The sequence below is a fragment of the Populus alba genome, chromosome 10, assembly GCF_005239225.2.
Source record: "Populus alba chromosome 10, ASM523922v2, whole genome shotgun sequence".
Lineage (NCBI taxonomy): Eukaryota > Viridiplantae > Streptophyta > Magnoliopsida > Malpighiales > Salicaceae > Populus > Populus alba.
This window is the reverse complement of record NC_133293.1, coordinates 9,563,728-9,588,267: the sequence shown is the minus strand read 5'-3', so window position 1 is coordinate 9,588,267 and position 24,540 is coordinate 9,563,728. Positions and strand designations below refer to the sequence as shown.

The 24,540-nt window shown below is 34.3% G+C and overlaps 2 protein-coding genes across 10 annotated transcripts; both read left to right on the top strand.

Moving 5' to 3' along the window:
- Positions 1 to 231: 231 nt before the first annotated feature.
- Positions 232 to 12,106, top strand: LOC118061524 (putative ion channel POLLUX-like 2). Of its 8 annotated transcripts, none has more exons than XM_073411584.1 (24): positions 235 to 559; positions 999 to 1,119; positions 2,489 to 2,607; positions 2,947 to 3,227; positions 4,177 to 4,248; positions 4,670 to 4,742; positions 4,955 to 5,053; positions 5,125 to 5,279; positions 5,368 to 5,472; positions 5,853 to 5,939; positions 6,924 to 7,008; positions 7,090 to 7,237; positions 7,726 to 7,802; positions 7,886 to 7,966; positions 9,103 to 9,297; positions 9,388 to 9,501; positions 10,137 to 10,229; positions 10,348 to 10,474; positions 10,557 to 10,633; positions 11,000 to 11,047; positions 11,139 to 11,208; positions 11,296 to 11,369; positions 11,657 to 11,767; positions 11,844 to 12,106. In XM_073411584.1, the coding sequence occupies exons 1-24, from the start codon at positions 503 to 505 to the stop codon at positions 11,943 to 11,945; spliced, it is 2,571 nt and encodes an 856-aa protein (XP_073267685.1). In that variant the 5' UTR covers positions 235 to 502; the 3' UTR covers positions 11,946 to 12,106. The 8 variants fall into 8 exon arrangements, 5 of the variants coding, with proteins under 5 accessions (XP_073267686.1, XP_073267685.1, XP_034930872.1 ...); XM_035074981.2 differs by having other exon boundaries at positions 235 to 589; positions 1,040 to 1,119; XM_035074982.2 differs by having other exon boundaries at positions 236 to 559; positions 1,040 to 1,119.
- Positions 12,107 to 15,536: 3,430 nt separating this feature from the next.
- On the top strand, positions 15,537 to 19,193 carry LOC118061525 (uncharacterized). Of its 2 annotated transcripts, none has more exons than XM_035074986.2 (8): positions 15,537 to 15,925; positions 16,010 to 16,139; positions 16,230 to 16,360; positions 16,631 to 16,769; positions 17,455 to 17,569; positions 17,872 to 17,935; positions 18,060 to 18,353; positions 18,945 to 19,193. In XM_035074986.2, exons 1-8 carry the CDS (start codon positions 15,767 to 15,769, stop codon positions 18,948 to 18,950), a joined length of 1,038 nt encoding a protein of 345 aa, XP_034930877.1. In that variant the 5' UTR covers positions 15,537 to 15,766; the 3' UTR covers positions 18,951 to 19,193. The 2 variants fall into 2 exon arrangements, with proteins under 2 accessions (XP_034930877.1, XP_034930876.1); XM_035074985.2 differs by having other exon boundaries at positions 15,540 to 15,925; positions 16,007 to 16,139.
- The last annotated feature ends 5,347 nt before the right edge of the window (positions 19,194 to 24,540 follow it).

Sequence of the window (24,540 nt, the reverse complement as noted above, 5' to 3'; positions counted from 1 at the left end):
TCCAATAATACAGAGAGGTGTTTTATTTTTAAGGTGCTAATTACTGCTTAGCAGCTGATATCCCACCTAATCCTCATAATTATATGGTTGCTTATAGAATTTGCCTAGAGGGTAGAGATGTCTCATTCAAAAGCTGAATGGAGTGGGCCCATGACAAGGTACGGGACCAAAAGTCTCAACAAGGGAAACAAAAAATCAAAGGTCCACAGAATGCCTTTGTCCAATGGGAAGTCAGAAGTCAGAATCACTGGCAATCCTAGTTTGGAAAACATGGGACTTTCTCTCCACAGTCCACTTTTCCTCTTCCCCTCTCTCTCTACAGAATACAGATAGTTGCCCTTCTTCCACTGGTAGAAAAAAAAAAACATTACACGCTTTCTGCTATTTTTCACTGGTCTCTCCCTTTTCTCTCTATCTCAGTACTTTCATCAAACACTGGATATTCAAATTAGAAACACCAGAAAAGAGAGATGCTTCTTAGCCACTTGCAGAGCTCTCACCCATGGATTTTACCACCTCGAATCCCCATACCGAAGCAAGCTTCTTCTTCACCAGAGAGGTCATTACTTCTTCTTCATCCTCATTCTCTGTAAGCGCACATTCTTTTGAGTCGATGTACGTAGCATTTTAAACTTATAGTCGTCAGGCTGTTTAAACAGAAAATAGGCTTAGCAAATTGGGATAGCCAAGAGAGAGAGTGTGTGAACATTTTATGATGAATATCGCTTACGTAAATGTCGAAGACATTGTTTTCGTAGTTGTTGAGGATTGTTTGGGTTTATTTGATTTGCTTGGATGCCAAATACTCTGTAAGATAGGAGTCTTTTTAAGAATGTTTTCTAGTATATTAAAAGCAGCAAAGAGCCTCCTATGTTCTCTGCTGCTCTTGTTAATCAGAATTTTGCCAGTTAAGATAGATACTTCTAATATGATCTGTTACAGAACAGACAGGAAGAGTTATGCTAAATTCATGTGCTGCTGGTGCTTTGTTATTATAGGATGATAGCAACAAATTCACCTTGACAGTTTATTTTTACAGAAAATTGTTGCCATGCCAATTTTGGTGGTTAAAGTCTTCAGCTCTGGGTGCATGGAATTTTCGATTACGAAGTACTGGAGGTGAGTTTGAAGCACTAACACGACTACTCGTCTAGTACTCAAGTATGATACCAGGGTCATAACACTAGCTAGATCGGGGGTTCTGTTTAGTTAAAAGTAGTAATCTGTTTTTTCATCTCTTGCCTTTTTATTTATTCCTCGGTTGTTCGGCGAAAAGTGGTTTCTTGAAGTTTTCTTTTCACTTTCTTGTTTGTTATTAGAAATTTTTGTATAGAAAAAACACTTTTTCAGTAAAACAGTGAAAAATATTTTTTAGAAATTATAAAAAATTAAAAATATCATATTATTTACTAATTATATTAATTTGATCCTCAAATTTTTAATTACTATATATTTTGTTTTGATTTTTTTTTTTATAATTTCACCCGTTAGAATTTGATTTAATTTGTTTTTTATATTAACTTTAGTCTTTATTTTTATGATTGTTATTTGATTTTTTTTTATTTTTCAAATTTGGTCTTTATTCTTTTGGTTCTTATTTTATTTGAAATAATTTATGAAATTGTAATTATTATTATTTTAATTTCATCATCTTGTAATTATTATTTTAATTTTTTATTTTAATTTCATCATCTTTTAATTTTTTTATCTGTTAGATTTAATCTCTATTATTTTGATTGTTATTTATTTTTATTTGAGATAATTTATTAAATTAGATTTTTTTTTAGTTTCATTCTCATTAAACTTTTTAATTTGTAAGATTTGTTCCTCATTATTTTAATAAATTTTAAAAAATATATTAATAAGTTATTTTCCAGCTCATTTTCCATGACATAACCAAACACTGGAAAATATTTTTCAACTTATTTTCTATGACATTGCCAAACATTGAAAAATAATTTATTTTCCTCGAATTCACTTTTTAAAAATAAATTACTTTCTAGCAAACAAACAAGTTAATGCCCGTTATTTCTATGGAGCGTGACAAAGAATTTCTCATCTACTTTCTTTTTTAAAGTGCACATTGGTCGACTTGGCACAATACCCGGATCACGGATTTTGAATGGGTTACTAGGTCATTTTGAATTGATTCCAAATTTTTTTATAAAAAAAATGACATTTTTTTTTGTTAAAAAAATAAATAGTTAATAAGTTGCAATCGGGTTACTGGGTCAACCTGAGTTTTTGAACAAGACACCGGTCAACTCGGGTTTTTGACTTTTCTTATTTTTTTTTAAACCTAGCCCCTGTTCCAATCTCAGGTTGATTCGCCGGTTTGGTCGGGCCAGGTTTTAAAACTATGGTTTTGGAATTAATTTTTGTGTCATTTTTCAGCACCCCCTCGCTATTTTCATCCCTTTGGTGATACTTTCATCATAAATTGTAGGTGAACCTTCACAACATTTTATCTAAAAAAATACATTTTCAGGGAATTGGAAAGCCAATAATCAAACCAAATGGCATAAGTTCGATAGTGTGGTGTATACAAATGTTCCAGATTATTCACGCCCTGAGTTCTTGTGTATGAAGCCAAATAGTAGCTCTGAGGTAAGCATTACGTGAAAGAACCTGAATATGGAAAAAGTTAAAAAATGGATACATGTAATACATTATGAGATTTTTAACATGCTTAATTTTCCGTTGTGATGTTTTCTCAATGAGAAAATAAAAGAACGGTTTGGTTTTATTTATTTTTAGTTTACTTGGTGTGTACAATTTTACGTATTTGGTTCATGGCTTACTCTTTTGACATGTATTTGGCACTGAAAGAAAAGTGATCTAAATTAATATACGAGACCACTGCTTCCCTTGTGTTGTGGAAAACTTAATGTGTCTGTTTGTTGAAACTTGTCGTGTTTATGTTTATGTGATCTACTGTGTGTGCAGAATTGCCAAGCCAAACTTACAATTCGATCAATTGCTATGTGCTGCTTATTGACACATTTAAAGTCTGCAAATACATTGATAAAGATTGTCCAAGACTTGCTTCCTTTCCTGGCTGGGACTTTTGGAGCTACAAACTCCCCGTTTGCTTGTATGTCTAATTCCTTGAACAAACCAACACCTCTACAGTTGGACGTGTCCTTGCCCGCACTTCAAGATATTAAGTGGAGCTTATCACGCTTGCTTTATTTGTTCAACATGCAACTTGAAAGAAATGTCGCCATGTAAGTGAATTGAAAATTTTCTTTTTTCCGATTCGCAGTGCCTGATTTTTTTGCTACCAACTGGTTCATTAAGATTTGTGTGTCGCTGAGTTGAAATCTTGATAGTTCCTTTTGAACTGAAATCCCTTATGTTTTGAGGGATCAGAAGATTAGATGTCAATGAGATATTACAATATGAAATTGATGTGGCTGCATTTAAGGAAAAAGTGAAAAACAAATCATCTATTTTGTTCTCCTATTAAAAAATTAGAGATTTAATGGCGCACATTCCAAGTATGCTTGTATAATCAAATGGTCTGCCCATCACCTATTGTGCCAAGAAGGTTTTCTCTAGTTTTTATCCGTCAATTATACACACTTAAATCCAACTGTGTTATTCTGCATTTGTGGTAAACTTGGCTGCTTGGGAAGCAATAAAAATCTTTTTGAGTGTAATAATATGTCAGCACTAGATGTATGAGATTGATATTTAAACAAGTGCTATAGGTTTTGCAAACGAGCTCTAGGTTTTGTAAATATGTGCACAACCTGACATTCAGGGTTAATATTTTGGTACTAGTGTTCTTTATTGAAACCTTGACTGGAAAAAAATACAGCCTGCTTAAAGTACCTGTTAAATCTCTCAGGTATCTTGCATGTTAAACAAAAATTTGCCCCGTCCAGGAACTTTTTTATTAGGATAGGAACACTGGCACGAGAGTGAAACCTTAATTGGAAAATGATACAGTCTGCTTAAAGTATCAGTTAAATCTTTGCCGTAGTTTAAATTCCCATGGAAAAGTAAAACACCTCAAAGTTTTAGCATCACTGATTGGGTTAGATTGGGCAAATCATGGTTGTCATCATGTAAAACGTGGCATGGGCCCTATACTTTTTTTGCTGTTTACCTCATGAATGTCAGCATGACATCTCCTGGTTAATCAATAAATTTTCTGTAAATGTGTTGTAGGTCCTTTGTGGTACTACTTGTGTCTTGCTTCTCATTCGTTGTCATTGGAGGTTTCCTGTTTTTCAAGTTCAGGTAACCTATCAACCATCCCCTTTGAAGAATATAGTATAATGCATCCTCAGACTTGATATAGTTACAGCCATTGCCTCCATTTCTGCAATTTATCATCTTTTTTATGTAGATTTCTTATGAAGATGTCAATGAAAAAGTTAAGAATACAATACTAACAAATTGTCATAGAACTTATCGTTGACTGTATCACAAGGTAACTGGTATTTAAGGGAGCAAGATATTTATAAGCTGAAAATATTCTGTGAGTTTTCATAGTAAAATCCTTTCCCTTTAATCTATGCCAGCTTATTCTCTCTTCAGAAAGGAACTTGCTCTAGCTATGTTTGGGTGCTTATTTGGTTCTTCTCTTAATTGACTCTGGCAGCATCTAGCACTCTTGCTTGTTTGCTGATCTGGGCTTGTGATATGTTCAATGATACAGGGGTAGCCAATCTCTTGAGGATTGCTTCTGGGAAGCTTGGGCATGCCTGTGTTCATCTTCTACTCATTTAAGGGTGCGTTGAAGAGGTGAATGCTTACAGGAGTGACTATTGTGTAAATTTTATTGTGGATGTTGGCTGTTTAGAGTTGTTACACCACCTCCCTTTGCCAACCATACATGCTTAACGGTTGCCTTTGTAATTATTCACTTGAAAATTTTCCCCTACTTTCAGAATTGTTAATGTACACCTCTTGAATCTAAAGACCATAATTTATGGAACTGCAGCAAAGAACACGAGTTGAACGCACTATTGGCTTTGTTCTTGCTATATGGGGTATTTTGTTCTACTCTCGGCTACTGAGCACAATGACAGAACAGTTCAGGGTATACTATTGAAACATCTACTTGCTGATGCTTGTATTTAAGTTGCTTTCTTAAGACTGTTACTTGGACAGGATAACATGCGAAGGCTCAGGGAAGGGGCGCAAATACAAGTTCTTGAGACAGATCATATCATTATTTGTGGAGTAAACAGTCATCTGAGTTTCATACTAAAGCAACTAAACAAGTACCATGAGTCTGCTGTCCGCTTAGGTACTGCTACAGCTAGGTAATTAATTCTCATCTGCCAGCACCGTTTCCATTCCAGTATTGTGTGCTATATGTACCTTTGATTTATGCATTCTATGTCTTTACAGGAGGCAGAGAATTCTTCTTATGTCTGATCTTCCAAGGAAGCAGATGGACAAGCTAGCTGACAATATTGCTAAAGATCTTAGCCATATTGATGTCCTCACTAAAAGGTATGGTATTAAGCAAATCCTCTTTGCTCATTGCAGGACTTCTGGAAAATCACGCCTCACCATTGTTCTTTTCTTTCCCTGGGACTTTGTCAAGATTTCCTTCATTCATCATCAATGTCCTTTGGTTGCGACAGTTGTGTATTCAGGCGATGATTTATTTTTTATGCAAATATTTCATTTTGTATTAATTTCTTTCTCTTTATAAGGCACATCAAGCATCCAGGAGGACTTTTCTCTCAACAACTTTTAAGAAAAATCTATCAATAAAATTATTTTATAACTTCAAAGAACCCGAACATATACATTATAGTTGAAATTTAATAACCTATCCATGATTGTTTCGCTTCAGTATTCACATTTCCAGCTCCTTGTTTGTACAGTTGCAGCCTTAGCCTAACAAAATCATTTGAAAGAGCTGCAGCTGGTAAGGCACGAGCCATAATTATACTGCCAACAAAAGGAGATCGGTAAGAATTCAAAGCAACATTTGTAGGATTATCTACTTGTATTAATTGACTTGATAGCATATATGTCACAGAAAATTGCTTGTCAGGATGACATTTTATGGAAATCATCTTGTAGTGCATGGACAAGTACCAGAGTTGCTTTGTTATTGAAAGAGATGTTAGTACCACAGTGGATGTTTTTAAACCATAACTGTTAACCTGTAAATATTGTGAATTATATATTTGGATTTTGGTCCAAAAATTATATTTCAGACTTGCAATGATGAGCCATGATACCTTGATACTTTGTAGTAATGACTGGTAAGGTTTTGCACCTTAATTACATTGATAGAGAAGGAGTGATATATCCCTAAGTGTCTTTGTCAAAATTGGTGGTGATTGGAACTTACTATATAGGCTAAACTTTTCTCTACAGAATTGAATTTATATCAATTGATGTCTACAATCAGTCTTAGATGAACTAGACTTGTATTTGTATTTTAAATATTAGACACCGCCAAGATATTTCCTACTTTTTGTTCACTATGCAACAAAGAAACTTACAAAGAGTATGGTCATTAGCAACTAAGAAACTACAAAGATGCTACATTGACTGCAAAGATGCTACATTTGACATAATTGACTGCATTTAATACCCTTTTGTTAATTTTTAGTAATTACTAGTGCTTTTGCATTTCACCATTATCACTGTCAACCTTTTTGTTGATGTGGTTGGTCAATGAGGGCTCTGCTCGACCAAGAAATACTATAGGTCATGTAAGGGTTATGGGGAAGTAAAAAAGGATGTTGGATCCAATGGCCTCTGATTTTTAAGAACGATAGAACTGACCATTACAAAGCCTTAATTTTGTGAATCTGAATCTTGCTTATTTTCTTAATCAACAAATCATCTTTGTTTTAGCACTTTACTGTTCTCGGGATTTGATTGCAGAAGAAAGACTAGAAAAAACCAGCACTATTGATTTTAAATCTTTGATTGATTAGGTATGAAATTGACACCAACGCATTTCTATCTGTGCTAGCCCTTCAACCTATTACAAAGATGGATGCTGTTCCCACCATTGTTGAGGTATGTCAGTTTTTCCCTGATTACTTAATGAAGTTCCTTGTGCATAATTTAACTGAATATGGGTTTCATTTTGATATACAGGTTTCAAATACCAATACATGTGAGCTTTTAAAATCAGTTTCAGGACTGAAAGTGGAGCCGGTGGAAAATGGCGCATCCAAATTATTTGTTCAATGTTCTCGACAGAAGGGGCTTATAAAGATCTACAAGCACTTGCTTGATTATCGAAGTACTGTGTGAATTTCCTTATAGAATCACAACTTTCTCTTTCTAAGACAAAATTTGGGAATTCTCCAATCCAGAGATCGGGCTTTTCTCCAAAAACTTATTGATGAGTTGATGTCTTACTCCAGGCTACCAGTATGGTCTGTGGGAGACAGAGAAAGAGGGTTTGGGTTAATATGCTATTTCCTATTGAAAGAAAGCAGCACCAACAAAATACCACTTGAACCTTCCCAAACCCACTGTCCTAAGAAAAAAAAGAAGAAAATTTCATCTTAAACACAATCGGCTTTGGTTTATACTAGAATGGTTCTATACAAGTTGGGCTAGCGAGGCAAATCCCCGTTTAATACCCCTAGAAGTTGAATCATTTTCAATAGTGACACTCCAATATTTTTATTGTATAGAAGTATTTAAAGTTTTACATTTTTTCCATTGCCCAATTTTGTATTTTTACAGAAAAACACTAATCAGTATCATGTTTACTCATTGCAGAAAATGTATTTAATCTCTGCAGTTTTCCTGTTCTAGCTGGAATTAAGTACAGGCAACTAAGACGTGGATTTCAAGAGGTGATGCCATCTGATGAACTTAGTCTCAGGTTGAAGAGAACTTCATGCAATCTGCTAAGTTTGATTTTTTTTTTCTTCTTCAGGTAGTGGTTTGTGGTCTCTACCGGAATGGGAAAATATACTTCCACCCAAATGATGATGAGATCCTGCAGCAAACTGACAAAGTATGTGGATGTTATAGATTTCTGTACTTGCATAGTGGACCTGCACATTTAGAATCCTAACTTTAAGATGCAATCCAGTGAAACTTCTAATTCCTATATGAAATCATAGGGTGGAACTTGAAATGTCAACCAGTATGGCCATCTGAACTGTTTGATCTTTTCTATCCGACTAGATTAAAAAATACTTCTATTTAAATGATTTCTCCCTACAAGTAAATGGCTGAAGTTCTCGGAAAACTTCAGAATGATTATTAGATATTGTTGCAAATTGGAAATCATATATTGTTTTTGTGGTTTATTAATTTAATAACTTCTAAGTGTGCTTTGTTGTTTTTATTGTTTCATATTGTCTTATTACATACTTCGTTGGGAGCTAATTTACATTGAAATCCTGCAGATCCAATTAACAACCAGGGAAAATATAAAGGGAAAAAATTAGTTTCAGAACATGCTGTGCAGTTATTTTGCTGTCAGGATAAATCCTAGTGGTTCAAAATTTGACTAAAAAAGAGCGTGCAAATGGGCCCTTGGCCTCGCATGTCAATGTGTTGATTGATTGTGGCTGCAAAACAGTGTTGTTGCCATCTCTATTTGATGATTGCATGTTTAAAACTTGAAGTCAAATTGCTGCCAGAACTTCAATGGATTTAACTGTATTTGGATCTGTCAATGGACAGATGATAACTATAAACTAAACCTGTGTCATAAAGTGGAAGTCAATGATGCGGTATGGTTCAATGGATGAGTTAAGTTACTTCCTTCCCGTAAAAGATACTGTGTGCTTTAGCCTCTACAATTACTATAAATTAAAGCAATTTCCAGTGTATGAAGGGTCACTGCCTGTCATTTTCTACCATCACTGGCTGCATATAATTGTATGGTTGCCGGTTTACCCATTTCTTAGTTCATGTTTTACTTTATAAATATCATTGGTTTTATGTTCTGCATTATATTCTATATGTCATGCCATCATGCTGTCTTAAGTTCTAATCTCATCAACTTCTTTACATGGTAAGATATGTTTGCTCACCAATATTGTTTGAAGTGTGTCTGCTTCACTCATGTTGTTGGGTTGATTACATTTCCGTCTTGATCCTATCTATGTATTCTCTAATTTGTTCGCTTTTTCTACATAGATATTGTTCATTGGTCCAGTTCATGGTAAAAGGAACCCACAAATGGCATATTCTAGTGTCTTCAAAGAAGGAGCTGCCTTTTTTCAAAATCTGGAAGCTCTGGAAGAAAACAGTGATAATTTAAATCTTCCTACAGAATTGCGAAAAACACGACTTAAAAATATTGTAAAACGTCCCAACAGATCAGGGTCAAAGGTATCTTTTCCGAGAGACAATTGCTCAATCAACAGTTTACTTCTGGATTGTATTTGTTACTTTGTATGATTGTTTTGCTTGTCTATGCAGGCATCAGACTGGAGTCTAGGACCGAAGGAATGCGTTCTTTTTCTTGGATGGCGCCCGGACGTTGTAGAAATGATAGAAGAGTATGATAATTATCTTGGACCTGGGAGCATATTGGTATGCTGCTATACAATTTAGAGTTTTTAACCTATTTATTTAAATCATACCTGTTCACAATTTTGCTCTTACAGTCCATTTTCATACATCTTAATTTAACTAGTAATTGCTCTTCAAGTTCGGTTTTCCTTACCAAAGCTTTAGAATTAAATTACACAAGCAATTATAATGAGAACATGCGTAATGTACAAGTGCATCTTATCAGAAATGCGTGATGTACATGTATTTGGTATTTTGTTTTTGTCACTGAAACCAGATTGTCACCAAGAGGGTTCCTTTGTTGCACTTTTCCTGTTTTCACCACACAAAGGATTTTACCATAAGTTTTATAGTCAATTTACATTTCTTGCTGAATAAGATCGATGTGCTTGTTAGTTCTCTGTCCCCTTGGAAAATTCTGATAGTCAAAACATAACTTTCCATGCTTTGCTTCTCTTCTTCATCTTCTTCTTGTTGTCTCTTCTGGAATTTAGTATTTTATTAGCTATTGGACAATTTAAGTCTGGCGCCCCAGTGACTCGTAATTTTTGAAACTTGATATACAAGAACTTAATGTTCATACTTGACATGCTTTTAAGCTTCTGGATACCTGTTAATCTTTAGTTTACTTTCACCACCTCTACAAATATATGCAGGAGATATTATCAGATGTGCCATTAGATGAGAGGATGAGGTCCAGCAGCATTGCTAGTAAAAGAAAACTTAAAAACGTCCAGGTTTCCCATAGGGTACTGCCTAATTGAGCCGAACTGAAAAAAGACATTTTATGTCATTTCTTCATTTTATTTTTCTTGGAGACCTTCTTGTCATTGGAACTAATGGTTTATGATCTTTCAAATATTGCAGATTGGAAACCCCATGAATTTTGATGCCTTACAGGAAACCATATTGGATATTCAGAATTCTCTCAAGAAAGATGAAGATATTTCCTTTTCAATTGTGGTGATATCTGATAGAGAATGGCTTATTGGAGGTAATAATACGTGCCTTGGAGGTAACAATATGTGAAGCTTTGTTGGGTTGAACTGGCATTGCATAATCGTTCTTTTCTTCAGATCCATCCAGGGCAGACAAGCAATCTGCTTTCTCTCTTATTCTTGCTGAAAATATCTGCAACAAACTTGGAGTGAAGGTGAATATGATCCTTGTTAAATTCAATTGATCGTATGGATCCCTGCTTTTTAATTCTGAAGATTAGTTCGAGAGTTTTAATCATAGAATTCTAGTCATAATGAATTGCTCTATCTGTTTACCAATGGGCTTCTAGCTCAGGTGGTAGGGACCTCTTGATAGCAACCAAGAGTTCCCGGGTAGCTTCTAACGAAGCCAGGAACATCGAACTTGTTTACACCCCACGCAAAAAGAGGCCAAAGTTAGCCCCTCATCCTTGCTGTAATGGTCAGAATAACACCCTGTCAGTGGGTATTAAGCTTGACTTCCCCTCTTCTCTAACACTAACCACTAACACTCAACAATATAACAAGCAACTGTTCTGCAGGTACAAAATCTAGTTGCAGAGATTGTCGACTCAAAATTAGGCAAACAAGTAACGCATCCTGTAACAGACTTATTCAGTTTTATTTCGAGAACACTCTCGTTTTGTATGGGTATTTATTGAGATCATACTATCTCTTCAGATTACAAGAATCAAGCCCAACCTGACTTACATAGCAGCAGAGAAAGTAATGAGCCTTGTGACAGCTCAAGGTCTTGATCATTGTACTCTACTTGCTGTTTACACTCTTCCATTTAGACCATGTTCAATTTGAAGAGTAATTATTTGCTTACATACAGTGGCAGAGAACAGTGAACTGAATGAGGTGTGGAAAGATATTCTGAATGCAGAGGGTGATGAAATATATGTGAAGGTAAATTCCGCTTCCTTGCATTGCATTTTGGTGTGAAGCATCCTTCAGAACCAGCCAACTTAGGTGAGTTGGGCCTATTTTCCATGGAAGGGTGACTCGGTTGGGGAATGAGACTCGGGGCTGCTCTTTTCTATTTCTGTGAGGAGTCAAATTTTATGCTAGCCACAACTGCTATTGTTTCCTTGAGACTTTATTTTGGGTGATGAACTACCCTTTCTGGAATTAGTATCGAGTTTATTCAAACCCATTTTAGCTACTTTATTTCTTTTTTTGTGTTTCTCTGGCAGGACATTACCCTATACATGAAGGAGGGGGAGCATCCTTCATTCGCAGAGCTCTCTGAAAGGGCATATTTGCGGCGAGAGGTTGCTATAGGCTATCTGAAAGATACTAGAAAGGTACAGACGAGTGAGAGGGTATATTGGCATTTGGTTAAGGTTTAGCCAATTTGATCTAGACATCTTAATCTTGCAGGTTATCAATCCAATTGTCAAATCAGAACCGCTTTCCCTGTCTTCGACTGACGCATTAATCGTTATATCCGAGCTTGAAGGAGAACAACCCATCGTTTTGTAAAATGTGAACCTTTAGTCATCATCTGCCTTTGCTCCTTCTATCGTTTTTTCCATTGTTGCAGGGCATCTTTGTTTGTCTAATATGTGTACTGTCTTACAAGCAGAAACCGTGTCAAAATGATCCCAAATAAAAGAAAATGATGAAAGATGGGATTAATGGTAGTTTGACTAAAAAATGGCTAGCCAAAACTGAGTCACACTGTGTGTAAAGTTTAAATATGCAGGAAAACCCCTTGGCCTGTATTTTTGCCCCAAGGAGGTTGGCATGGAAGGTGATGCAGGTTGAAAATTCTCAAATTGGTTTTTAACCAGAATTAAATATTTTTTGCAAGGATGGGATTATATTAGCCATGAGTTGAGAGCAAAAAAATTTGGTGGCTCACAAGCATATCCAATCAACCAGTCAGGATGAATGGCAGGGACGAATCCATGGTGTTTGAGAGGATCAAAATGTATCATTTTCATTTTGGGGTGACCATCACTTTTGCTTTCATGAATGGTCTCAGTAATGCTGCAAGCCGGGTTAATTTTTTGCCAACATAAAAAGAATGCTCACGAAATATCAATGCTTCAAAGAAGTAAGAAAAATCTGCTGCATGTATTATCAAAGTAGTGACTTGGAAAACAAACAAAAACAAAACACACTAAACGCTAGCATTTTATGCTTACTCTTATATATTTAATTTAATTTAAAGAATAAATAAAATTCCTTTTTAAAAAACTAGATTGAACAAAGGTTGGAGAAAAAAATTAAGTTAATCCTTGTTACTTTCAAAATCATAGAAAAATCTCGTAGAAATAACAAAATGTTGATGAAAGAAACAAAAAAAGAAAGAACTTAAAAAAAGAAGGAAAAAACCAAAAAAGTCTAAACCTTGTAAACTCGTGTTAATCTTCTAAACTCGTAACCCGTTAAATTATAGACTTATGTTAAACTAAGAAGCTCAACACCTAGAAAATTAAATGTTGGGGGAATGAAATCAATAAATTTAATATAATTAAAAAAACAAAATTTCTTTTAAAAAGGTTAAATTTAAAAAAGAACGGAAAAAAAATCCCGAGATAACTCTTATTATTTTAAAAAGAAAGATAAATCTCATAAAAAGCAAAAAAAAAAAATATTGCAGGATAAAATCATGAAAAAAGAGCATAAAAAAGGGGAAAAAAACAAGCAAACTCGAGTGAACTTTATAAACTTGAGTTAAACTTTCAAATCCACAATCCATTAAATTCTTGATCATAGCTCAACTCAGAAGCTCAACACTTAAAGAATTAATTGTTAGAGGATGAAATTAATTTAATTTAATTTTAAAGATAAAAATGCTTTAAAATCTAAATTTAACAAAGACAAAAAAATTGAGACAAACAGTGTTATTTTCAATACAACTATAAAATATCATACAAAGTGAATAAAAGAAAACAAAAGCTGGAGGATGGAAAAATTGCTTAAAAAAAAGGGAAAAAAACAAAGGAAGTTCATGTCAACTTCGTAACCGAGGTCAATCTCTTAAATTCGCAGCCTATTAAATTTTAGACCAGGATACTACCAAGAAGCTAAATGACTGGCCAATAAAATGTTATGAAATATTAAAAAAAAATCTTGCCAAGTAAAAAATTAATAATAATAATTTTTTTTTTCAAAAACCATCTAAAATAAAAATAAATAATAATCATAAGAATGAGAATTAAATCTGACAAATGAAAAAATTTATTGGTAATGAAATTGAAAAACATATTTAATTTATAAATTATTCTAAATAAAAAAAACTATAATAAAGATAATATGGATGAAATCTTAAGAACAACAAACCTCAAGGGCTAATTTGATATATTTTTTAAAGGCCGGCACGAAAATTGAGTAGAAAAGAAAAAGAATAAAAAAACAAAAGACTTCATGCACTAAATTGGTAACAATTAAGCTATACACACTACTTGTATGTAAAGGGGATGCCAAGATGCTTTAGCCTTCATCATAGAAGCAAAGTTTTGGCCATTAGACGACACCATACATGTCATCTGAACCTAATAAACACTGTTTACTTGCTTCCATGTATTATTTTTTAGCTTATTTATGAAATTATCATGTTGTTCCCAATGAACTAAATGCAAAAAACAAGAGAAGCCCTAAGTTAAATGCAAAGCTTGTTAAATTTTAAGGGCAATTATATAATTTAACTGTTTTAAAATTAATTCAGGACTAAAAAGCTCCTTAACTAAACTAAAGTTTAATGTTTTTTTTACTGTTAATAGTAATAAAATAATTATATTATGCAATAAAATATATAAAAAATACATTTAATCTTGTTTATTTTTGTAAAGACTAATGAGTTTCGTAAAAAAGAACGTCCTCCTTAAATAATTTTTGTAAAGACTAATTTTGTTAATCCACTAAAATCACTGTAAAACATCAAATATTCTTAATTACTCTTTTGTTATAAATATAATAGTTATTACTTAATTATTCTAAATATTCTCCAATCGAACATAAGGGAAAAAAGAAAAAAAAAAAAAAAAACGCAACCTTCTTCCTCGTGAACATCAAGCAGATTGGATTTGGAATAGCCGTAGGGTCCGTTAGGTGCAGGCATTGCTTGTCAGCCACAGGAAAGCATCCAGTGCCCTTTGCATCTGAAACTGGCTTTTCTTTTTTCTTTTATTACTAGCTAATATGCCTGTCTTTCGTCGAGAGTTGGATCAAAAAAAGTTTAATGCCATAAAATGAACGTACAAGTGTTTCCATGTGTTTTTTTATATCAAGAAAAAATTGTAATTATAAATTGAAAGGCTAATACATGTATTTAATTAAATAAATAAAAAATTATTTACATTTAAAATGTAAAAACAATTATTAATGATAATCAAAGATTAAACTGAAAAGTTGAAAGATAGATTTATATCAAGATATATGATCGAGCGACAAAAACCGTATATTTGATTGTGTCTAACACTTTTATTATTTAGAATCAATTTTTTTATTTAATTAAACAATAATACAAATAAATATATATATATAAAAGTGATTAAATTAGATTTAAAAAAGAAATATTATGTAGGGTTCCACGAAGAAAAAAAAGAAGAACACTTGCTAATATTAGAAAAGGAATAATCTTTTTAAAAAACCAAGTAGAAATTAAATGAGATTTAACTAAGAAAATTATAATTTATTTATTTTAATCAATGTCAGTTAAAATCGAATACCCCAAATAAATAGTTAAGAATGGTGGGTTGTTGTCTGACAGCTCTTAAATTGACCAGTCATTCTTAGATTTTTCTCCTCATGTATAATGAACTATGAGATGATCGTTGTTTATGCTCTGAAACATTTTCTATACTAATTTATTTAAATTGACCAGTTCTGAAACTTTTGTTTGGGCTAAAATCCCATATGAAATACCTTAAACGGACACTTAAATCTTGTATTAAAATAATAATTTTTTATTTTTTAAAATTTATTTTTAATATATCAAAATCATTAAAAAAAATAAAATTTAACCACTTTTGCCTGGGACAAAATCCCATACGAAAGACCTCAAACGAACACTTAAAACACCGCCTAAGTAGAACATTATACACCAAGAATGTAATAATCTCTCGAAAAAAAAAAGCCACATTAAAAAAAAAAAGGAGAAAAAAAAAAAACCAAAAGCGAGATATCGTAAAACCTCCGGGAAAAAGAGAAAGGGAGGCAAAAAAAGCGGAAGCAGAGCATTCCAAATCGTCTCGAGTGAGTGGAAAAAAAAAAGAAAGAAAAAAAAAAAGAGGGCTGCAACAAGAGAAGGGAAGAAAAGAGGGAGGCATATCTTCCAGCTTTCGAAGAGAAACATGGCCCACGGTGGCTATGGCAAGCGGAGGGTGGCTGAGCGCAAACCCCCTGTAGGCCGCCGTTCCAAAGGATTAGGCGGAGACAAGAAGCCTAAACAAAAGCCCAAATCCGTCTCTCTCAAGAACCAAATCCGCTCCGTCGAGCGCATGCTCCGCAAGGTCCTTGCTACCTTCCAACTTCAAATTTCATTTTTAATTAGGGTTTTCTTGTCTTCAATCAATCAATTTTCTTTGTAATAGAAGGAACTCCCGCCTGAAGTAAGGGAAGCTCAAGAGAAAAGGTTAGAGGAATTGAAGAAGCAACAAGAAATTCATACTCGTTTGGCTCTTGAACGCAAAATTTTCTTGCGTGATAGGAAGATTAAGTTTTTTGGTAACTCCTTCAGTTTTTTCAATGAAATAAATTTGTTCATTAATCAGTCTCATGCTGAATCCTCAAAGTCATGTCCTCTATTTTGTTTAGAGAGAAGAAAGATCGAAAGAAGAACACGGCGTCTGGAGAAACTGCAGCGTGCTTCATCTGGTCAGGCTGCTCAAGATGTTGATCTTGCTGACCAGCTTTCTAAATTGAAAGAAGATCTTGAATATGTTAGGGTAAGCTGCTCTGTACGTCTTTTGCACTCCAAATTTCCCCCTTTTCTTCGGTAATATGTAAAGGGCATTTACTGTAGTTCTGTACTAAGGTAATCAAAATTGAAGAGACAGTCTACTGTACAGTGTGAGATAAGCTGAATGAAATGTTGACTGTTGTGTATTTAGTTTGGAGAAGTGTTGTAAACAAATAGCATTAACTCAGCTTGTCCTCCCGCTTGTTTTTTATTAATTTTAATGTTTCATGTTGCTATTTTTCTTATGAACTTACAGTTTTTCCCCAAGACTGAGAAATACGTGGCTTTATTTACTGGAGGTGAAGATCCAGAAATTGTTGATCGGAGAAATAGATTGCGCAAGCAGATTAAAGCCAACTTAATTGCTGCTGCAGCCAGCGGCAAGGATTTGGAAGGTATCTTCTTTCTTTTACTTACCTCTGCGACTTTCTAAATAAAGTTTTATGAAAGAAGTTACTTCCTTGCTACTGGATTCAAGGCATGGTATTGCACTCTTGTATATAGTTCTTGAAATCTATCCACCATTACATGCATGTGGATCTGCTCCGTGGATTAAGCTTATATTGTAGACATTTGTGTTTAGAAAAATCATGTTGTCCTCAAGAAATCAAAATATCAAACTAAAATATGCAATTAGATGTGTATCCGTGGTAATAAAGACTACTACACTGTTGGTTATCATATGAAGAATGGTTAACCCTATCTTACAATTCTGTGCACCACAATCCCTTGTGAATGCGTACATAGCCAAGATGAAGAAAAAAGGGCTTTTGTGTGTGCTCTCGCCAAAGATGGGGACCCACCCTTTATGCCTGGTAGATATGACTTGGCTTCCCATTTATTGGGCTGTGGGCAGATCATTAGAAGGATAAATTTGATTAAAAATAAATGATAAGGGTCAAAAGCAGAAAGAGCAGGCACCACCAACTAATCCTTTCCACACTGCAAAAGGCTTTGATTGGTGGATGGATTATATATCTATTCATGCTAATACATTCTCATCATAGTAATTTTGTTATGATATCTTCTTGTTATTGTGATGGTGATGTACTTTGTACTTTATTGGGCTTCTGTTAACAGAGACAGGGAGTGAGGATGATGGACTTTTGGATCTGAGTGAAGATGATTTCTTTCTAACTGGAACCTCGAGTGATGAAGCTGATGCAGATGATGAATGGACAGATAAAAGCACAAGGTATATATCATAATTGTGAGTGAAGATTCTAGTTTCAAGATTTACGCTTACAATTGGGCAGGCTATTTTATCTTTGTGGTTGGATTTATATTTCCTTCATGTTTTTATTAGTCACATGCTGGATCAAGATAGAAATAAATAAATAGGCATGTACAATTGTTTATTCTGCTAGCTTTCTGTTGTCACTTCGGACTGGAAGCTCTGTGCACCCATTTGGTCCTATATTTAGATCTTCATAATATAGTTTTGCATATGCTGTCAATTGGGTTATACCCTAAAAGGTGCAAATTATAAATTTTCAGGGAACCAGCTTCTAGTGCTTCTGGCAAAGCAGCATCTGGAATGTCAAGTGATGAAAGAAATCAGGTCACTTGTTAAACGCAAATATTGAATTTTGATGTGAAAATATACACTAGTGATTTATTTTTCCTTATTTTTTTCCCTTGAAAATGATTTTTTTTTCTGACTTCAATTTTTCCCATCAAGACAGACTGCTGCCAGAGTTCTAATGCCTCCTCCGCGGCCTTCAAACAATTTGCATGCAAATTCAGTGCATGCTCAATCAAAGTTTGGAGCTTCATCTAGTAAAAATTCATGGAAACAGAGGGCTGAGATTTCTACATCTAGCAATACATCAAGTAGCAGAAGTAGATCTTCTTTTAGGGCGGGGGGGTCTTCAAGTACAAGGACAGGACACAGTAGTAATCTAAGTTCAAATTTAAGTTCAAATTCTGATGCTCATAAACCCCGAAGGAAGAGGAGGCCAAAGAGGAAAAGGCAACAGGTATGTTACTCTTGACTGTTATTTTGTCCATTTCAGCATTCTCTCCTTATTTCTGTTATAATGATTCTGTCATTTGCCGGATTAGCATTTGTTGGGCTAAGTGTCTTGGGAATAACAGTCTTTCTCTGAGGATTTATTCCTTAAAAATGGACAAAGCCCTAGATAGGCATATGGGTTTGTGTGTTTAATTTCTGTATTGGGTTGTATAGTTTAGTTTTAACCTAAAAGAATGACAATGGTTTAGATGATCTAGTCCCCCCCCCCATTTCAGATTCATGCATGAAATGTAGATATGATTTAACTTGAAGCTGAAACAGTTGTACTTCGAATGGTGTTAAGAAATGAGAGGAAAAAGAGAAGATGAGAGAGTGAGACATTCCTGGTGTTCTTTGTAACTTCTGCATTAAAAAAGAAATCCACTATCTTGAAAATAATTTCATGAACTGAGTTTGTTAGGAGTGCAAGTTTGTATATATGGTTTATACCTAATAATAATAATAATATCTTATGGAGTAGTATGCTTCTCTTGACTGTTTTATTTAATTATCAAACCTTCTGTTGCACATGATTTGTTTCTTCCTCTATTTGCAGGCCTGAAATGGATGGAGTCAGCATACATGTAACTGCACTACAATCAATTTAAGTAGCTTATCAGATATCTATTATTATTATTTTTTGCAGTTCTGTTGTAACCACCAAATATTTTTCAATTTTTTTTATCACTAACAGTCAGGAATCTGTACCTTTTGCCCCTTTGAATGTTTACTTGATCCCGCGCCTGTGAAGTGCTAGGGTTATTGAGAATTCTTTCCTACAGAAACTCACTTTCTGGTTTGTTTATTCCCTCCTGTCCTCCCTTTTGTTTATCTAATGAATTGTATGACTTCAATGTTGTCGCATCTTGGCGATGTTGTGGTTGAGGCGATTGGATCTGAACATGGCTTGTAAGGGACTTGAGTGGTTTCCAGCGATAAACTCAGCGCTCTCATTCTTGAATCCTTTTCTTTTAAAAATGTTCCTGTAGCGCTTGCTAGAAATACGTGTCCGGGGTCCACCCTTTATTTATTTATTATCTATGGGTGAGAAGCGGGGTAAATGCCCAAGCAAGCAAGTCACAAGTTTCGGGATTTTTTTAAAGAAAATTTCTTATTCATAAGTTAATAGATGTTGTAGGAATGGTGTGAGACGATGAACTTTCACAACGAGGATAGTTATTTTAGCAAGATTTATTTTTTTGGAAAAAGTTAATTGTATTAAAGAAGAAGACTTACATATAGAAAGAGTGGCATTCCTCTCGGTTTACAGAGAAACAAGAAAGCAGGAAAGAAAAGACAATAGAAAAAAAAAAAAAAAAAAAACCAATAGAGTAAAGACTCTAGGCTAAGCAAAGAAGCGACTAGGGAAAAAAGGGGAAGCATCCCATACAAAATCAAAGGTCAACTCAGTTGATCAAATAGAGGGGAGAGCCATTTCGGTCTCGAGGCTAAGTTCCATGGAGGCCCCAAATGTCCCGAATTAGAGCTGGAATGATGCATTTGTGCTCCATGTTCGTTATATGCGTCCTGATCAGGTTGATGATTTCCTCTGCAGCTGTTTGTGGGGGCTGAAAGTGGTTGTCGAAAATGCTTCTGTTTCTTTCCTGCCAGAGAGAGTATACCATGGTTGACAGAAGAAGATTTATAGCCATTTTAGCAAGATTGCTCATCGAAGGGAGGCGGTGATTCCAGTTGATGGTCAGCAAGCATGGGCAAGGGGACTTTTCGCATATCATAAAAGATGAGATTTGAACTATGGTCTCACAGGCTATTCTTACATATATTTACAGATCTTGTGGATTAGGAGTTCGTTTGACTTGATCTTTGAATTATAATTCTTAACTGAATCATAATTCAAAAGTTATTTCTCATAAATGATTTATACAAAATGAGTTAAAGATTTTAAAGTTTCAAATATATTTGATAAAAATGACTCAAATCAGCTTCTTTTTAAATAAGATACATGGTATAAATCAGAATATATAAATTAACATTTTAAAACTTTAACTTTTAATTAAAAAAAAATTGACTCAATTGTAATAAATTTTTTATTTAAATTGAAAATTATTTCTAAGATTGTTTTCCAAGTTAAAAGTTAAAAATAACTAAAATCAATTTGCAAAAATCATCCTAACTATAACTCAAATGATGTCAAATCTTTATAACTACAAATCCATGTTGGCATGATGCAATAACTTCTTCTGTCCGCCATATTTTTGCCAAATGTTTTCTTTTTATCTCCATGCAAACACCTATACCTTTACATATGCCTTTTGCACTTTTTTCCGTCTTAACCGTGTGCGCGTCGGTGCTGTCACTGACTCGGAGAATGAACCAGAGAGGGTTCTGGGTCATCAGTTCATTTCCTACCAATGGCTCGTCGGTTCAGCTTTTGGGTGACACTCTTCTTCTTCTTCTTCTTCTTCCATATAACTTCTCCCTTTTTAAGCAAAATAAATTTATAAACTTAAGATTCACTTATGTAGCAGATCATCTTGCCGGCCGATTTTTTTCAGTTCAATGCATATTATTCAAAAAATAGAAAGGAAGAAGAAGAGACATCTTAGGTCTCGATTCACCATTTCTCCGCAATGACTAGCTGGGCCGATCCAGTTCAGAAAACATCGGTGCATTTCTCCTCTGTCGAACCAGCGAGGTGGGCTGATAGGGAATTTGTGCATCTACTTTTAGGCCATGGAGAATTTAGACCAAAATAGGACCTGACCTTCTCCAATAGCCCATTTTATCGAAGCCCATTTCTATTTTCAAAACCTTCAGGCTTCAAGTTTAAACACAGAAGCTACTGTACCCAACCGGTGAAACCACCATGTTTTAATTTGGCGCCACGAGATGAATCTCTCTCTCTCTCTCTCTCTCTCTCATACTTTCTCAGCAAGTGCCAATCTTGCAATCTAGGCTATACCACCATCATCTCGGACCTCACTTTTAACGACTGCTCTCCCTCTCCCTTTGTGTTTTAATGTCACCCTTACGCTCACGTACTGTTAGATGAAATTCCTGTATCAAACTCATTTCTTTGGACCTCATTGATTAGGGGGTCTGTTGAAAGCTGTTGAAATGAAAATATGTAGAGAGTCCTTCGTACATTTGAATTTTACTATCGCTTTGGTGCTTAAGGCTTTAATTGAGCTAAGACCTATCGCATTATTTGAATGCGATAGGTTCTTATGCTTGGAATATTTTAGAAATTATTCTAATTCATGATGTTGGTTCCGGGGTTATGTAAAGCAGAGGATTTAGAAGCTGCAGAAGAGTCCTTTGACTGGATGCTAAAATGGCAGCCCCATAATGCTTTGGACTTGTATGGGTGCTTTAGGAATAAGGTATATGGGACTTTTATATTGGGAATCATACCAGCTTCTTCACAGTGGCTGCCAGTTAGGTACATGTGTATCCAGAAAGTGGAAGCATAGAAAGAGCTATGAAAGCTTTTTAAGAATGATTTGTTCAACACAACGATTACTGCCTTTGCAAATCAGGGGTTGAGTCAAGGTAGCATTTCTTTATCGGTTTAGATCTATAGAGAGAATATAAAACTTGATATAGTTGCTTTCTCGTGGTTCTGACTGCTTGTAACCTCGGGGGCCTAGTGAGTTGTGAAAGAGGGAGGAGGTTTTTCAAGCAAATGACCCAGATTGAATTCAGTCGGTGGAAAAGCACCATGACTATGTTGTTGACCTTCTTAGTCATGCTGGGTGCCTTGAATAAACATATTGACCTTGTTAATAGCAAACCAGTCGAACCTACTGCAATTGTGTGGGGTGCTATGCTTGCTTGCTTTTAGGGAATCACTAGATTCAATTGGCTGAAATTCCAGGAGCTGCTTTATTCAAGATCGAGCCAGATTATTCTGGCAATCATGATCTTTTGTCTGATATCAATGCAGCTGCTGGAAGTTCGGATCATGTTGCTAAAGTGAGAGCAATGACCAGGGAGAAGTGCTAGATTTAGTCGTGATTGAGCCTAGTAGTGTGCCAAGCTTCGACATGCTGGGTCTGGCGCTAGTTAAACCCAACCGTGATTGGGCTTGGCAGTATGCCATGCTCGTGGCATGCCCACGAGAATGTGTTTCCTCCCTTGAAATGTCCGAAGAAAGATCATCCTCCCTTGACAAATCTAATAGAATGAGGTAACGTGGATCTGACAAACATGTCATAATCAATTCACTTGGACTTTGCAATTAGCCAAGTCCAAGACAATGTAAGTCTAGTAAACATTTCATACTCAAAACACTTGGACTTGGTAGTCAGCTAAATTCAAAATAATGTGAGTCTCGTAAACATGTCAAATCCAAGACACCTGGACTTGGCAGTTAACTAAGTCTAAAATAACGATCATTCCTCCCTTAGGTTTAATCTCAGGAAAGAACTCAACCTTTATAGATTTAGCTACATTTGACTTCTTAAACCCTAATCTCTTTACACTTTTTAGGTGTATAAAAGTCATCTACGGACCTATTATATTCCCATTAAATATTTATATAGATGTAAAAAATATTTATTCTTCATTAAATACTATCATGATAAAATTATACTCCACGACCATTTTTTTTTGTAAAATAACAAGACTCATGAGCTATAAATACACCATGAGACCTTCAGAACAAATATTCAAAATCTTCATTCTCTGCTGCATGTATATTTTCAAAGCATTTTTCTCTAAAATATTATTGTATTTTTTTCTCTAAAAAAATATTTATTTAAGTATCGAATAGTTCTCACCTCTATCAAAAAAGATCTTTTGCAGGTACTATGCGAAAGCTACATTGGCTTACAAAACACCAAATACAAGTTATCAATCTCTTTGATTACGAAAAATACATGAGATTGTTATAACTAATTGATTAACCAATTATCCAATACAAAAATTCATATTTTTAGACTACTTAAACTTTTTAAAACATCATCATGAAGTATTATGGAAACCCAAAAAAGTATTTCCTCCCTGCACCATGTGCCCTTCTGATATGCAATCCTGTAGCATTTTGGTGCGCAATAGAGACAAGAACGCGAATTTTCCAGCATAGTACTGCCCATGTTCATATACAGAGTTCCTCCTATAAGCAGGTTATCTAAAATGATCCTGCTAGTAAAAGGCCTCTTTACTCTTCAAAAAATTGTAAGGATGTCCTTTCATTTAATATTTTAGATCAACACAAAAGTGGCTACGAGCTCATGAAATGGACTTAATTTTTACCTTTTCCCTGTGATTTGGTGAGTGCGTAGACTGTTCACGGACCAAGCCCCGATAAATCTCGCTTCGCCACATGAACAGAAAGATTTAATATTTATATTTGGGAAAAATCATCCATTTTATTTATTGCGGGACAGCTTGCAATCTTTGTGAATGTAACCAGTTTCAGTACATATTTCAAAATGAAGTGTTTATAAAGATGAATTTTTTTTTCAATGAGCTGTGATCGTGATACCGTTTGAGATAAGTTTCAACATGTTTTTTTTTTTTTAATTTATTTTTTTTAAATTAATTTTTTTAATGTTTTTGAATATTTTAATATGATGTTGTCAAAAATAAATTTTAAAAAATAAAAAAAATTATTTTAATATTATTTAAAAAAACACTTTAAAAAATAATTGCTATTTTTCAAACAACCTTAATATCTTTTAATAAATGCATTGCTAAATTTAAAGAGCTATTAGAATTATATTCTAAACATGAAAATTTAAGTATATTTTTTTATTTTATAATTTTAGATTGTTTCAAATATTGATATTAAAAATAATTTTTTAAAAATAAAAAAAATATTTTAATATATTTTTTTAAAAAAAAAACTTTTAAAATATATTATTTTAATATATTTTAAAAAAATAGTTACCACACCACTTCCACACGCCTCAAAGCAGCTGACAAAAAAATTGGTAGGGGAGAGGAACTGTTTTCACATTATCTAGGGCATATTGAATTTTAGCATCGTAAGTACAAATGAATAATGATCTATAGGCGTGTGCGAATATTTCCTTTTCTTCTGGTTCTATCTTTGCCTACAAAGTCTGGAACTCACCACCATCCAACAAGAGCTAACCGCACCTTGGCTTGGACAACTTATGAACAAAGCAAATAAGTACTGAAGTAAAAAAGAAAAAAAAATCGAGATGGAAGTATAAATGTGGCTA